The sequence below is a fragment of the Nelumbo nucifera genome, chromosome 5, assembly GCF_055504915.1.
Source record: "Nelumbo nucifera cultivar China Antique chromosome 5, China Antique-T2T, whole genome shotgun sequence".
Classification (NCBI taxonomy): Eukaryota; Viridiplantae; Streptophyta; class Magnoliopsida; order Proteales; family Nelumbonaceae; genus Nelumbo; species Nelumbo nucifera.
The window spans coordinates 35,523,987-35,541,029 of NC_142653.1; the positions used below are offsets into that span (position 1 = coordinate 35,523,987).

At 40.2% G+C, this 17,043-nt stretch overlaps 1 protein-coding gene across 2 annotated transcripts; it reads left to right on the forward strand.

Moving 5' to 3' along the window:
- The first annotated feature begins 100 nt into the window (after positions 1-100).
- On the forward strand, positions 101-11,912 carry LOC104589257 (uncharacterized). Of its 2 annotated transcripts, XM_010247510.3 has the most exons (7): positions 101-255; positions 374-428; positions 592-642; positions 1,222-1,263; positions 10,878-10,969; positions 11,052-11,129; positions 11,558-11,912. In XM_010247510.3, the coding sequence occupies exons 1-7, from the start codon at positions 200-202 to the stop codon at positions 11,706-11,708; spliced, it is 525 nt and encodes a 174-aa protein (XP_010245812.1). In that variant the 5' UTR covers positions 101-199; the 3' UTR covers positions 11,709-11,912. The 2 variants fall into 2 exon arrangements, with proteins under 2 accessions (XP_010245812.1, XP_010245813.1); XM_010247511.3 differs by lacking the exon at positions 1,222-1,263 and having other exon boundaries at positions 103-255.
- The last annotated feature ends 5,131 nt before the right edge of the window (positions 11,913-17,043 follow it).

The window sequence follows — 17,043 nt, forward strand, 5'->3', positions numbered from 1 at the left end:
CTGACCAGTCCCAATCCGATTCATGTACGTCCTTGTTCGAGACGACCCATGATAAAACCGGATTAAACCGGACGGGTTATTTTCTTTAGCCCCTTCCAGCCAATGCAGCCATCCTCTCGTGTCCCTCCATAACCCCTACTACTAGGGGTTTGTTACCTCTGCAGGCTTTCGTCTGTGACTTCATTTCGTTCTTTGCGCCATGACGAAATTTCGGAAGCTCGGCCGCCCCACGGGGCATCGTATGTCGATGCTCAGGTTTGTTCGTCTTTGAATCAATTCATAGTTTGGCTGATTGTTTTGATCATAAATGAGTTTTCTTTTTGTGTATAATATCGAGGCCTTGAGGAACTTCTGGTTTTGAATGTCTGTGTAGGACAATGGTTTCGCAGCTGGTGAAGCATGAACGCATCGAAACTACGGTCGCAAAGGTACGTTCTTCATTTGGAGGTTGTAGGGCTTTCCGGGTTTTTGTGTTTCCTATGTGGGTATGCGAACAAACGTGAATTTGAGTATAGATTAAGAAAAGTTTATTGAGGAGTTTCAAAAGACAGTTGATCGATTGGTATCTATAATGAACGTTGTTCATTTCAGGCGAAAGAAATTCGGCGACTTGCTGATAACATGGTGCAGCTTGGGAAAGAGGTCTGTCTTATCCCACAGAACTATAAACGTATTTTAACTTGTCTAATACATCGTGAATAATGTTTCCTTCTGATTAATGCAATAGAGCATGCTTTGACTGGCCTTTGTAGCAGTTAAATAGATTTTTATGGTAAACCAGTTCGGATTCTTATCTTCACAACAGCTTATGACTTTTGGAATAGGCCCAATAGGGGCCTTACTTGATTAGTTAAAGGAAGAGTGAGTCATTTCACATGAGAAATGATTTGGCCTCTTTCTCTGAAAGGCCTCAATTGCTATTGGAACAATGATTCATTGTCAAGTTGACATGGAAAACAATGATTACATCAAATGAACTATCTTACAATGAACAAAAAGATAGTTGGTCAGTTCTCCACTTCTCATTCAATGATGGATACAGGAGGCATTTCAACTTGTAGTCTTCCATTTGACTCTACATATCACAAGATTTAATCTTATGATGAACCACCTCCTATGTGATGACCCTTAAGTTTGGTTGGTCAAAGGAATTTGACACTTATTTTGTATTTTTGTAAATAAAACTGAGATGTCACATATGTTTTTATTTTTTTAAATCAGGTGCCAAATAATTATACATGGTATGGTAGCTACATGTTCAAGGTACTCAAGCAGCATTCTTTGATAAATTTTATGCTATCAAGAAGAAAGAAAAAAGAAGAGAATATTTCGAGGATGAATACATGAAAACAATGAGAGTTAACTCAAGAATTTCTGTTATAAGAATGACTCATCTATTAGGGAGGAGTTCAATGGAATTTCACTTGTTTTTCATCATTAGAGGAAATGGCATTAGAAGGTGGCAAGCCATTTCCTCTAATGATCAGGGACTAGGTCCCCCAAAACTGTATTTGAGCTGAACCTGATTTGGAATTTAAGTTCATTATCGTGAGTTTTAGTTATTTTTCTGTTTCTTCAATGTATATTAGTTATGGGCCTCAAAACGTTCTAAATTTAGGTTTCAATGATCCCAATTTTTTTTTTTTTGAGAAAATGTTAACTTTATTCGAAATAAGAAAGGTACACGAGGAGAAGTACACAGAAATCAGGCACTCAAAGAATTACATAGGCAGAAACCTATCACTGAATAAGTAATCCCTGTAAGTGCCAGATTTAACTAGACTGTCAGCTTCATAGTTTAGCTCCCTCAGAACCCAGCCCACATGAGCATTCAAGGAGGAGAGGATGTCTCTCACTTCAGCCAAGTAGTGAGCTAAGGCCCAAGGCCCACTGTCAAGATTAGTGAGCCAATTAATGGTGTTGGCTGAATCTCCTTTAATGGTAAGATTTAATAAACCCAGGGCTCTTGCAATCCTGATGCTGGTTAATGCTGCCATGACTTCAGCCTTTGTTGAGGAAGCTATCCCAATCGGCGCACTAAAAGCCCAACTGATGGTACCATCTCTTCTTAGAATTGTGCCTCCAATACCTGCTGCACCTGGGTTTCCAAAAGTACTCCCATCAAAGTACAAAGTTGTCTCCCCTTCCTCGTCAAATCTGAAACTGCGGGAAGTGTTGAGGTGTATGTGATTAGAGTGAAGAAAATTTACGGCATTTCTTTGGAGGTCAGAAAATGTGACACCTCTGAAATAATTTGAGCTGGAAGTCCACAGGAAGCATCTGTAACAGATTAGAGAAATAAGCTCCTCACAATTTTTTGTTCTGTTGTTAAACACCCAATTATTTCTCTCTTCCCAAATGCTTCAAAATATAGCATGTGCAGCAGATTGCCATAAAGTTTTCCCTCCTTTGCTTAGACCTCTTCCTGACCATTGTCCTAAGCATTCAACCACATGTTCTGGGAAAATCCAATTGTATTCAAATAATGTTAGGAAAAAGTTCCAAAATTTTCTAGTTTCCTCACAGTGAAGCAGGATGTGGTTGGTAGACTCCCCGGCTTTAAGGCAGAAGCAACAGATAAGGGGATAAATAAGATCTTCCATGGTTCTTTTTCTGAAGGAGATCATAAGTGTTGATTTTCTTTAAGCTGGCCTCCCTCACAAAAAAGCAGACCCTGGAAGGGATATGGGCACACCTCTAAGAAGAGACAAGCCCAAGTCGAGCCTGAGTTCTGGACCTTCTGGTATTAGTACAAGCCCAAGCTGAGATGGGAAAAGCTCCAATCATTTCCACCCTTAACCTCCCCCTCTTTACAAGGAAGGTAAAATTTAACTTTGATGGATATTCTCTCCAAACCATTCATAAGTTATCTCTGCATATCTTGGATCTATTTGCAACGACCATAAGAGAAGAAATTATATCACTTCAGGGATTGATGATTTAGATAACAGTGAGAGTGGAGGTTCATGCAAAGTCCTCAGTAGTGATAGATCAAAATCTCCATCTGATGTATGAGAACCATTCAAAGAGAAGCTGCATGCAGTAGAAATTGAGGAATAAGGGTTCAAAGAGGGCTGAAGAGGGTGGAATTTTCAAGAAGATGAGCAAAAAGGACTTGAAGCATAAGGCCATGTTGAATTGAGTTCAGTTATGAGCAAAAAGGGCTGGGCTGATCGATTAATAAAAGAAATTAGTAGTTTAGAAGTACAAATAAGGTTTAAACTTTAATGAAGAAAGAATTAAGGTTGAGGAAATTAAGAGAAATAGAAATTAGGCACAAAGAAAGATAGTGGAGTCTCACCTCTAACCTTGTGCAATGTCTGAAGGTTCACAACTCTTGGACTAGAAGCACAATGGAATCTCAACATTGAAAGTATGGATCCACTCCATACTGCAACATGGATGCAAAAAAGGAAACATGCAAAGTTACTTCTAATATCTTTAGGATCTTCCAACAAATTTATGCAAATCTAACAAAATCTTCAAAGATGTTAGAATCTTTTAGAGGTTTACGTATGGACCATGATAGTTTTGACCAACCTCTATTAGTCTATTGTGTTGTATAAGTTGACTGGATGTGAGCTTACTTTGTCCTAAATATTGGCCCAGCTTCAGGACCATATTGAGGCCCATGAAGACACCCCCCAAAACTAGATAGGAGCCATCTGCATCATTATCAAGGAGCCCTTGCTGACACCAATTCTACATGGGGAGGTATGTTGTCACTAGAATGAACAACTCAGTCAATTGGATAGATACGTAAATCTTCCAACTCCCTTGTAGGTGGATTAGGAAGAAACGGGGTATTGAGAGTTGAGACTCATCAAGTCATTTTTTTTTATGAATGAAGAAATTTATTAATCACAGAAAATAGGAATTACAAGTGACCCAAGAAGAGGCATGAGGTGCAACCTCTTCAGAAAATTCTTAAAAACAAATTGAATAAGTTACAAGGTAGTCCAAAACAGACAGTCCCGAGAAACCCCTTGTTTGGCTAATGAATCAGCTATAGCATTTTCCAATCTGCTCACCCACTGAACACTAACTGTCATGTTGTTAGTCAGCCAATTCACTTTTTTAAAGAGGGTCTCTATAACTCCAAATGGCAGAATCCAGGTTCAAGAGCCATCCCACCACCTGTGAGTCACCTTCAATTAATAAATGCTCCAACCCAAGCTAGTTTGCAATCTGAATCCCTTGTACAGAAGCTAGTATCTCTGCTCTTGTGGAGTCACCCACTCCCATTGGTCATAAAGAAATAATGTTGCTATCCTTATTTATTAGGACCCCTCCTATACCCGAAGGTCCTGGATTACCCTGACTACACCCATCAAAGTTCAGCTTAATGACACCCTCTGAAGGAGGTGTCCTTTCTACTGCTCTTCTAATCCTCCTAGAAGAAGTATTAGCCGTTGCTACCCAATTTCTCCAAAGATCATCAAAGGAAAAATCAGCAAAAGTCTAATGTTTTCAGCCAATGGGTTGCCCTTGTCAATGTGCAATCCTGCACTTCAGGAAAATTTCTTTCCTTTTCTAAGAATATTCTGGCATTCCTTTCAGCCAATGGATTGCCCTTTCTCTAATGAATTCATTAGAGACTCATCGAGTCATTGTATCAAGGGATAAGTATGCAATATTATCATCTGTATATTTTGTTCATAGCAGTTTATATTCGGTTTTGTTGGCTGTTTTCTGATTGTTTGTTTTATGGTCCTTTTCACATTTATTAAAGAAATGTTTCTTGTTTGACTGCATGACCCATTAAATGAAAGTTTTCTTACTGATTGGGGGGGAGTTGGCCATTTTTCAAGACCTATTGGAATTTGGAAACCCTGTTACAGCTAAATTATTGGTCATTTTTCAAGGCCTGAGACTGGCTAAAACTCTAAATTATGGAAATTTATCAATGGAAGGAGATTCAATGATGGTTGTGCTCTGGTTCAAGACCAACAGTAATGGTTCCTGGTAGGGGATACACTGAGAGAAACATTACAGGTGGCTAAGGAATTGCACACTACTCTCATATGGACCTAGAGATCAACATATAATTTAGCTGATGCGTTAGCTAGCCAAAGAGTGTAAGTTGTATTATTATTATTATTGGGCGGGGGATTGATTGCACATGAAGAATGAACATAATTAGAATGTCAGAATATGGGGTAAGGTAGCAGGGGGCAACATATCACTTGGACAGCGGTGCTTGGCATATTTAATATTGTATTCCATTTTCTTATGCATAGCAATATAGGTTCTGCTTAGTCAAGAAAGAGAAAGAAAAAGCATTTCAATATCTCCTGACTTGGAAGATGGTTATGGAGGTTCTTTAGTGATCACAGTTCCCTTTGGAAGTTATGGATAAATACAGTGCCCAAAAACAATGGTTGGGATGCAAATATTCCAAAGATTTCTTATGGGTGCAGCATTTGGAAAGGTATTTGCTCAGCATATCCTCACTTCCTGAGAGCCATAAAGCATAAGGTTGGTGATGGCAGAAGAATTATTTCTTGGTGTGATGGCTATGCTTTGAAAGAGTTATCTCCTGAGCTATACAGATTAGCATGCAACAAGGATGCAACAGTTGCTGACTCATCTTTTTTCTGGAGGCACTCCTGTGTGGACTCCTGTTTTCAGGGAAATTTTCAATAATTGGGAATGGGGGCAAATCTCTGACCTGCTGTCTTTGATTCAGAATCATAATTGCACTGTATTGGAGGGGGATTCCAGAATTTGGAAATGGCATAGTTCTGATAATTTTGCAGTAAAATCTTTCTATAAGAAGTTATTTGAAAAAGATTCAGGGAATTTTCCTTATAAGGAGATCTGGGGTACTGTGACACCCTCAAAGGTCAATCTTTTTACTTGTTTGGTGGTGCTAGAGTGCTGGACAAATGCCAATCAAAAGAATACTTATTGAGAAGGGGATTGACCTTGGGCAACACTGACTATGTCCTCTGTGAAGAGCAGCTCAAGTCTTCTAGGCACTTGTTTATCCATTGTAATTTCACTAGCAGATTATGGACTAATTTTCAGAATGCATTTCACTGGCAAGGTTGTCATCCTAATTCTGTTGGTGAACTTCTGGATAAGTGGCATGTTCAAAATATGAGCAGGAAGGGCAGGTTAGCTTGGGCAGTGATCCCTCTAGCCATTTTTTGTTCTACATGGATGGAAAGAAATGATGAGCTTTTTGAGAGCAAGAAGAGCTTGGTGGAATATGTGATTAACTCTGCTTTTGGTCTGATCAGGGACTGGCTATCTACTAGCAAGATTACCAGTGGGGAGTTCAACCAATTTTTTTGTCTGTAGACTTTTTTGAGTCTTACCCTGTGAACTAATGTACAGAATCTCATTGTACATGGGTTTATAGTGATACTTCATACAATACATTACTTTTTCCAAAAAAGAAGAAAGAAAAAAGTTAGCTTGAGAATCTAGAAACCTTTTATCATTCTGATTGACTACTCCTAACTCCTAAGCAATGAAGGTCATTAGTTTGTGTTCTAGATATTTTTTTTTATTCAAGGGGCTATAAACCATCTATCCATCAAGTTCTTGAGGATGTTTTTATATCATACTGTCATCATTATGTTGCTAGTATGTGTATCTGCAACACATCTGATGTGGACGCGTATTGGGAGCAGCAGCAGCAATGATCCGGTGTTCTCATCCTATCCAATTCGGCTGCAACAGTCTTATCCATTCAGCAGATTATATTAAACTATCTTGTTATTCTTATCTTATTAAGTTAGTAGATTATCTTATCTTATCTTATTAGATTAGGATTAAGAGAGACTTATCTTATCTTATCAGTCTTATCTTATCAAGATAGAGTTGGAGGTCTCCCTATTCAGTAAGGAGTCTCCCTAAGAGCAGGACTCTTGTAATCTCCTATTTAAGGAGCCACGAATTAAAATAAAGGATGGAGTTTTCGCAGTCAAGAAAGAGAGTGAGGAGAGTTCGGGTGATCTCTTGGACAAACCACCCATTAGGAGAGTTTGGGTGATCTCTTGAACAAATCACCCACGCGATTGCCACAATAGGGTCTGTACGCAAGGGCAAGGGCAAGGGAAGACAGGAGTCTCTCCCGATGGACTGACCCGTGACAAGATCCTACGCGCGGGCCCATAACATTTGACCCATTCAGTTTCCGCCCTAGGGTCTGCACCAAGGGAAGGCGCAAGGGAAAGCAGGGCTTTTTCACCATGGACCGACCCATGGTATTAGAGCCAAATGTCACGGGCGAAATGGAACAGCTATCATCCAAGGTCAACGAACTGGAACATAGGCTAACAGAAACCAGCAGGGAGGTTCGTGGAGTCAAGGAAGATGTCAGGGAGCTACGACGCCGCCTGGAAGCATTCCCCTCCAACAAAGAAATGAGTTCTGAGGGAATCGCCAACACAAACAGTCACCGTCCGGACTGGGCACAGCAGATCGCTGCCCCTACAGCCGCAGTTATTCCCAAGGATCAGCGCACGGAAGATGAAGATGTTATGGGTTCGGGCATAGGATCTCATCACGGGTCGGTCCACGGGGAGAACCTCTAGTTTCCCCTTGCCCCTCCCTTTGCGTGCTGACCGTATCGTGGCGACCTAAGGGGGTGATTTGTCCAAGAGATCACCCTAACTCTCCTTTACTCTTCTCTTTGACTGAAATTTTGGATGCCTTTATTCAATAATAGTGGCTCCTTAAATAGGAGATTACAAGAGTCCTGCTCTTAGGGAGACTCCTTGTTGAATAGGGAGACCTCCAACTCTATCTTAATAAGATAAGATAAGTCTCTCTTAATCCTAATCTAATAAGATAAGATAATCTCTCTTAATCCTAATCTAATAAGATAAGTCTCTCTTAATCCTAATCTAATAAGATAAGATAATCTCTCTTAATCCTAATCTAATAAGATAAGTCTTTCTTAATCCTAATCTAATAAGATAAGATAAGATAATCTACTAACTTAATAAGATAAGAATAATAAGATAGTCTAATCTAATCTGCTGAATGGATAAGACTGTTGCTGCCGAATTGGATAGGATGAGAACACCGGATCATTGCTGTTGCTACTCCCAATACGCGTCCACATCATTACTCCCCTCTTGGACTACAAGCTTGTCCTCAAGCTCGAATTCAGGATGGGTGTCAGGAAACACCGTCAAAGGAATCCCGGATAGGTGGAATGACTTTGCCCTCCTGGATCGGGTTCCAATGAAGAGGGTTCATTCTCATCTTCCTCTTGTTTCACCAGGAGGCAGAAAAGTCTCTTGCACTTGTGCCCTACTGAGTAGAGTTCATCACAATTAAAACACTGTCCCCTCGCCCTGCGTTCCGCCATCTCAGCCCTGGACAAGTGCTTAATAGGGGGTGCAACAACGTTGTTCCCCTCACTGGATGCTGATCTGGAATTGTGGCTCGTCTGTGGTTTCCGTTCTTGGCTGGCTGCTGAAGATGGAGCCATTCCAAGTGGTTCCGGGGATTACCATGCGGTTGGAGGCCGCCCCATACTGAAGGTTCCGCGGCTGAGCTGCATCTTCCGTTCGAAGGTGCGAGCTAGATTCATGGCTGTAACCAGGTTGGGGGGGTGTTGCATCTCCACATCCACCCTCAAGGATTCTGCTAACCCTGCGGTGAACATGTCTACCTGTTGGTCCGGTCGTACCGAAGCTGCTCTGGCAAGGAGGGTCTGGAATTGGCGCTGGTATTCAGCCACCGTTCCCGTCTATTTGAGGTTGATCAGTTCACCTAACGGGTTGCTCGTCAATGGGGGCCCAAACCTGAGGAGGCAGTAGGATTTGAATTGGGTCCAACTGAGCTCGGGTTCCTCTTGCTCCAATTTATAAAACCAGAGTTGCGCCTCCTCCGTCATGTGGAATGTGGCCAAGCTTACCTTGTCACTGTCCCCTTTCCGTTGGTTGCGGAAGAACTGCTTGCATCTGTACAACCATCCCAAAGGATCTCCGGCGTCGTTGTATGAAGGGAACTCCAACCTGCTGTACTTGGGAACAACCGCGGCTACCGGGGCGACGACCTGTTGTTCGTCGGACGACTCCGTCAAGTCTGGTCGGCGGCTGTTTGTGGTTACAGCCCCTTCTGGATTCCTCTCCTTGTTAGAGAAATACGATTCCAGCAAGCGTCGCAGCTCCCGGACATCGTCTTTGACTTCACGAACCTCCACGCTGGTTTCCACGAGCCTATGCTCCAGTTCGTGGACCCTGGATGATAGCTGCTCCAGATCTCCCATGACGGTAGGCTCTGATACCAAGATGTTATGGGCCCGGGCGTAGGATCTCGTCACGGGTCGGTCCACGGGGAGAACCTCTAGTTTCCCCTTGCCCCTCCCTTTGCGTGCTGACTGTATCGTGGCGACCTAAGGGGGTGATTTGTCCAAGAGATCACCCTAACTCTCCTTTACTCTTCTCTTTGACTGAAATTTTGGATACCTTTATTCAATAATAGTGGCTCCTTAAATAGGAGATTACAAGAGTCCTGCTCTTAGGGAGACTCCTTGCTGAATAGGGAGACCTCCAACTCTATCTTGATAAGATAAGACTGATAAGATAAGATAAGTCTCTCTTAATCCTAATCTAATAAGATAAGATAATCTCTCTTAATCCTAATCTAATAAGATAAGATAAGATAATCTACTAACTTAATAAGATAAGAATAACAAGATAGTCTAATCTAATCTGCTGAATGGATAAGACTGTTGCTGCCGAATTGGATAGGATGAGAACACCGGATCATTGCTGCTGCTGCTCCCAATACGCGTCCACATCAACATCCTAGTTGAAACTTATTGCACTTGCTCTTTGTTGGAAGATATGGAAGGAAAGGAACAAATATATATAGGTGCCTCAAAGCTGGCTTCAATCAGGAAGGAGATCAATGATCTACTTCTACCTCTCCATTTTGCCAGAGTTTATTGGCCTTAGTTTTTCTCTTCTGTGATAACTGGCATGACATTATATTTGTATGTATATCTTGCACATTGGCCACAGTGGTAGTGTGATACATATCTTGTTCCTTGTATGTAGTACATTCCACTTTATGTAGCAAACTAGTAATGCAGTTTGTTCTCTTCAGGGGAAAAGGCCCACTCTACCAGTTTACCTATGTTTTTGGAAGACTTTTGGTGGGGATATGCCCCTCTTTGTCTAAAATTCCCCAACTTTATCCATTCTCAAGTGGAAAAAACTCTTCAATTTCCTCTGTTGATTCTGTCTCCACATGTATCTCTTGGAATTTGGTTTTTATAGAGGCATGAAATACTAGGACAGCCTTGATACATTAATGCTTCATGACATTTTAAGTGATGTGTTTCTTGGCCCCTTTATAGACTTCAGCTTTGCAACCTCCCTGCAGCTTGATGCATTAATGCTTCATGACCTTTTAAACTATATTCTTCTTTTTAGTAATAAAATTCTCTTCTTTATTTATCTTCAAAAATAAGAAGTATATGAGCTATGCCCTCACCAAATCACCCATCTACCGTCTCTGAAGGCGTCTCCAGGCTCCAACCCAAGAAGCCAAGACTTCCCCAAGGAATATATGTCAAAATTAAGCTCTATGGCATTGCTAAATAATAGGAGAACAAGTTTTATAGTGTTTGCAGTGGTAGGAGTAGGACAACCAACCAAATACTAATTAAACTTTATGGTATGCTCAATGTTAGGGGAACCAATTGAACACTTGCAGTTACATGAAGTTTGTATTTCTGATTGAAGATCTTAACATGAATATTCCCATCTGATTTCCGATTTAGGTTTCTCTTAGGAAATTTTGAAGGAACTCAGTGTAAATCATGTGGTTCACTGGCTTCCGGTGAAAAGTTCACACCCTTGTGAGTTTTGTTTGTGTCTTTGACTTCTCTTGACCTACTGCAGGGTTCTCTTTGTGCTGCGAGGCGTGCTTCTGCTTTTGTGCGGGGGGATGACGTCCTTCACAAGCTATTTACTGAGCTGGCTTATCGCTACAAGTAATTCTTCCAGCAATCCAAATTTCCATCTTTTGTTTGGTGATGGCATCTTTATAAGCATAGGCATGTACTGTGTTTACAGAGATAGAGCGGGTGGGTACACAAGGCTACTTCGAACTCGCATACGAGTTGGTGATGCTGCAGAAATGGCCTATATTGAGTAAGCTTCTATTTGAACTTATTTTAGGTGGTACCGTTAATTCATGAATTCTATTTTTCATAGGCTTAGAGAGGTTGTGTACTGTCAGAAGGTGCTAAGTTGAATGAAGTTTACAAGAAACTGAGTTAACTTTTTTGGAAGAATTCACTTAAAGGTTGCAGATTCCACTTAGGTGGGATGGATCAGATGATGATGACAACTGATATTGATAGTTCTGGTAAAAGTATGAATTTCAACCATCCCCGTGAAGAGACATCCTTAAAAGGAGATATTGTTCCCTGCCTCCAGAAAGGAACTGAACAATAATTTTCAGATCTGTTAAAACATGTATTCTTTACCAATAAGAAAACAACATTAAAGACAATCTTTAAATGATTTCATGTTTTCCTGTATTAATTCATCACCCTTCATCTGTGTTGCTTCTGCAGGTTCATAGACAGAGAGAATGAACTCAGACAATCAAAACCAGCAACTCCTCAACCACCACCAAGGGCCCCCTTGGATCCTTGGACAAGGTCCCGCCTTAGCAAGCAGTTAGCACCTCCCAAGGAGGATTCAAGTTCTCATTCTGATAGTTAAACTAGATCCCCTGTAATTTTGGTTCTCAAATTTTACTTGTATTAGTTGCTGAGTTCATGCTATATCCTTTACTTTCCCTCTCAGAGCGTTCAAGCACAATCAATTTTTGGAAATTGGAACCATAGTCCAGGCTTCACTTTTGTTTTGATTGTGGTTTGCTAAAGTATTATGTCATAATAATGGAAGTATCCTTTTTCCTTTTAATTGGAGTTGGTGAAAATCTAACCATATTCCAAAACCGAATTCTTTCACCTGTCATCTTCTCAACCTGCTTCTGTTGCTTTACATATTTAAGAGACCTCGACAGCCGACAGCCACCAGTATGTTTGTTGAATATTTGCGTGTATCCCTTGCAAAGTTTACCCATTCACCCGCCCTCTTCGACCCACGTAACAGATGCAGTCAGTCAGTGGCGACATCGGGCTGAAATCTACCTGAACTCATGGACTGTTGAGAGTTGTACAGTGGATTAGAATCAAACTGAACTACACTGAAACAGGTCGATCTCTTTCTTACATAACCAAAACCTCGTAACCACCAAACCACACGCTCAAATAGTTAACAACCCATCGGCACATGTATTACAAATGCACCAGACATCATTACTTTATTTTGGTTGAATGTCCACTTCTAGGCGTTAGCATTTTGGGTTTTGGGAGCCGCTAATTAATACGATGAGGCTGTATTGAATTTCTGCCCCAACGCCATACAGACAAAAAGCAATGCAACTGGACCAGTTAGGTGGGGCTGAACGCTGAACCCTGGATGGTGACTATGTAGTTACTAGTCATGTGTCATTCAGTAGGCCTCGCGTTCTGTGCACCCATGGGTGAGCTGGACGTGTGAACCCACCAATCACGTTTGCCCACGTAGATTGAGGACGGGATGGGTAACGTTAACAGAGGTTTGATTGTCAATCGACGGAGTCCGGTTCAACCAGACACAAAAAGACAAAAACCTTATTTTCTTTTCACACATTTCGAACTCCCCCTCCCTATCCGCTCCTCATTTTGAACTCTAGCACAGCAGCTCACCGGCGCCTCCGTGAACGACGAAGCCACCGGTGGCGAGAGACAAATCGTTCGGCAGCACTCTCTCTAGTTCGTACGTCTTCTTCCTATTCCTCTTCCTCTCCCTCTTCTTCTTCTTCGGACCTGTAACCTGAACGGAAACCACTAGTCCAATCTTGTTTGTAGCACAACAGTCTTCCTTCGAGATCATTCTTGATCCCGCGAAAGGGCACGAACGTTTCTTCCATGATTGGTCTGTAGAAATTACGTGCAAAGTAGGATTATACTCGTTTTTCCCTTTTTTTTTTTGACAAATAACTAGTTGGGAGAAAAGATCAAACACTGAAATATGCTAAACACACAGGTAGATTTAAGAGACTCGAGAGGTCAGTATGGAACCTATGGTTTCGTCTACTAAGATAGTATGGGAATCTATAAGCAGATAAACAGGAAACTCTTGATCATCGAACAATTTTGGAAGATAAGGAAAACGTATGTATCCATTTTTTTCTCTGCGTATAACTGACCCCTGAATTGGGCCATGAAAAACTCTGTACAATGGTGGAATATTACATCTCAAATATAAAAGAATGAGTTCTGTATTTCGCAATGAAGAACAAACGAATATGAATAAATCTAAACTCAAAAAATGGTTGATATTATCAATTTAACATGGACTGTAAGATGTATTGCTGACTGTATATGCAAAAAATTCCCGCTTTTAACAAGCAGAGTCCATCATGAGTTGAGAAAAGTGATAATTAGCGGAAGAAAAAAGCACCCTCCATGTGTTGAGCAACTCAACTAGTGGATGGCTTTGACAAACTTCAGATCCATTACCTCTGAGCTCTGAGAAAGGTTCCTACACATTGACTTGATCATCGAAAGAACAGAAATGCATCATAATCTGAGTGATCAATTACATAGTCAAACTTTTACATGTTATAATTAACTGAGTTGTTTCTCAGAGTAGACTTGAAATGGCTACAGATTAGGAAGAAAGGAATCAACGAGGACTCATAACTGTGAAGTAATATCAGAGCTGTCTAGAACAATATAACGAAAATGGGCATTAACTAATTGAAGCGGGAAAACCTGAAAACTGCAGGAAATCTCCTGAGGACCTTAACGTCAAATGTCGGCAGATCAAGTAGAGAATGCTGACTGCCGGTGTGATCTGCTTCGACCTGTTGAAAATAGAAAGAAAAAAACATTAGATTTGTAAGAAGAAGAAGAAGAAGAAGAAGAAGAAGAAGAAGACGTATGAACTAGAGAGTGCCGCCGGTGGCTTCGTCGTTCACGGGGGTGCCGGTGAGTTGCTGTGGTAAAGTTTGAAATGAGGAGCGGATAGGGAGGGGCAGTTCGAAATGTGTGAAATGTCAAGTTTTTGTCTTTTTGTGTCCGGTTGAACCGGATTCCATCAATTGACGGCCAAACCTCTGTTAACGTTATCTATCCCACGCTCAATCAACGTGGTTGAACGTGATGGGTGGGTTCACGCGTCCAATGCACCCATGGGTGCATCGAGAGCGGACTCTGTTCAGTAGTTATTAAAACTAAAACAAATGGTTCCCGCGCAGAACCATTATTAGGCTGAATTTGGAAAAAATGCAAATACAAATATACAGTACAAATATAAGGTTTAAGAATATAAAATAATACAAAATGACAAGGTTTTGCACTGAGGTTCTATTTGCTTTCGATTCAATTTCATTTGAACCAGTATAAATGCATGGTCAGAAGAACATAAATTCTGGTTCATTTTTACTTGGGTTTTTACTTTATTTACACGGTAACTCATTTGTACTCCCATTCTCTTTCACCAGTGCAAATGAAATTACTTTGCAAACAAACTAGGCTTTAAAAAAAGTGGGTCAACATTGGTCACAATTCTGTTCTGATTGCATCTATTGGGATAGTATCCTGTTTTTCTTTTTGGTGAGATCTATTTGGATAATTGGATGGTAGAGAGATGTCTGTCCTATCAAAGCTCTGTCAGTCGGATATCAAATGGCTAAGAGTCATCTCAACATGCTTTGAGTTTTGATGACCATGGAAATTGAAAAGCATCTTCTGATCCAACATGTGGTTACTTTTAGGGCTCTAGTTGTGGGGCCTACAATAGGGTCATTTCCTTGATCATTCCACCCACAGCAAGCCTCCCTTGGCCTCTCTCCAAGGAAAAAAGGAAGCAGTGAAAAGAAAGAGTCATGTTTGTCCAGGTGACTGAGAAATCAATCATTCTTTCATTCTTTGCATGGAAAAGGACCACAAGATAAGCAAAGTGGGTAAACAAGGGAACGATCAGAAGAAGTATGTGAGATATGACTTTATCATCATAATATGGTCTGATTTGTGGGACCCATCAACCTTGGTCCAACAATGGCAGCTGCCCAATAGGCATATAGTTTATAACCCAGCATCTCAAATAACAAAATTTCTTTGTTTTCTTTCCTTTCTTCCTTTAGCAAGACCCCAAATAACACAATTTGGTCAGGCTTCCACTTTCATCCAATTAATTAAGCTCCAGTCCCACAGTCCCAGCTCTAGTAAACCGAATAGAGACCATTAACCAAAGCATCCATGACAATGCCAACAACCAATAATAGAACTCTGGGACCATCCCATCCTTGCCACGCATGCTTGCTTTGCTTTGAATACAGATACGTACGATTCCACGTTACGCTTCCCATTCTTCCGTCTCTGTTCACTTGTATAGTGACGACTATCGTTCTGTTCCAGAAAAATCAGAAAATATTTTAGCTTAGCCTAACAGACTTGCTTGGAAAGGTATTCCAGCTTGATATCAATCTGAGTTTTTATATTCTATTAAAATAAACAGATTATAAATTTGTATAGTGATGGTTCATGCGAGAGAGTGGTGGCATGAGACGTAGCGATTGGTGCAAGGCTTCCATCAAAAAGCAAGTCACAACCGCAGTTGTCTGGGGATGCATGTACCCACGTCGAACAGTTCTGTTGTTCCAAATCTAGTCGTTGGAGGTTCGAAATTCTGAATTCCATGATTACAGTGCCTTATTCCCTGCTTGTCTCCTTAAACATGATGATTAATTCGTCACTTAATTAAGTTACTTCTCCTAACTCGTATTTTTTTATGAAGGGGTCGTTGGAATATGGGGCGGCCAACCTTTGGGACCATGTTCCTTGATAATTAATAATGAAGGTTAACAACAACAATAATTAAATAATGTTAAGTGATGTTACTAAAATACCCTTTTATGTTGATTTATTATTAAAATAAAAAGAGGGGCTTCTCTGTCTTTTGGATGGGGTTGTAACCAAGTTGGTGGAAAGTGGAATATCTCCAGAACTTTAATGACAACAGTTGCAATTAACTAGACCAGCTTGGGGAAAGAAGCTCTATAATTGGGGAATCTTTCAGGTCAGAGGTTTTAGGTATTAGTAGGTCTATATTAATTACTCTCTCTTGTTGTGGTAGGTTTAGGGAAACCTCTCTCTCTCCCCGCTTAGATAAAAACCCTTTAGGGTCAATCTCTTTGTCTTGCTAATTAAATGGCTCCGATATTGGCGAGGTGAACTTAAATGGGTTTAGGGGTGTCAACTGTATTTGAAAATTCGACTTAGAATGTGAGATTCGACATGATCAAATCAATTTTGGATAATTCGAACATTATAATCGGTCGAATTTAAATATCATCTGATTTGATTGGATAAATATTTAAATTCAACCGATTATTTAATTATATATAATATATAAAATTTTTAAATAATTTATATATTTATTAATTACCTAAAATAATTAATTAGTCAAATTCAAATCGAATCAAATATTTGAATATTTAATCGAATTTGAATCGGAACGTTGAATTCAGATATCAAATTTTCTAATTGAATTCGAATTTGGATATTACTTGATTCTATTCAAATTCAATCTATTTATACCCTTACGTTATTATCAGATTGATTTGATGAACGGTTTGGATTTATCGCATCATTCCTCCATGAATATGATACTTCTAAACCTACCATGCATGCATGTGGATTATTTGTGCATGCCAAATGGAACATGCTCAGGTGGGTGAAGTTATTCACCCTAGATCAAGTAAAAAACAAAAAAAAAACTATATATGCTTACGTAGATTGCTTAATTAGTAGTTACTGTGTAGATTGTTTTTGGCCTTATGTTGACCAGCAAAGATTTTATTCTTTATGAATAAAATGTGGCTTTGGGTTTGGTAAGGATTAAATCTTGAAAGGACCGCTAAACCTATAATAAGTGTTCACAAATAAATATAGCTTACACACAAAGAAATAACACATAGGAGTTTGGCGGTATCAATTCC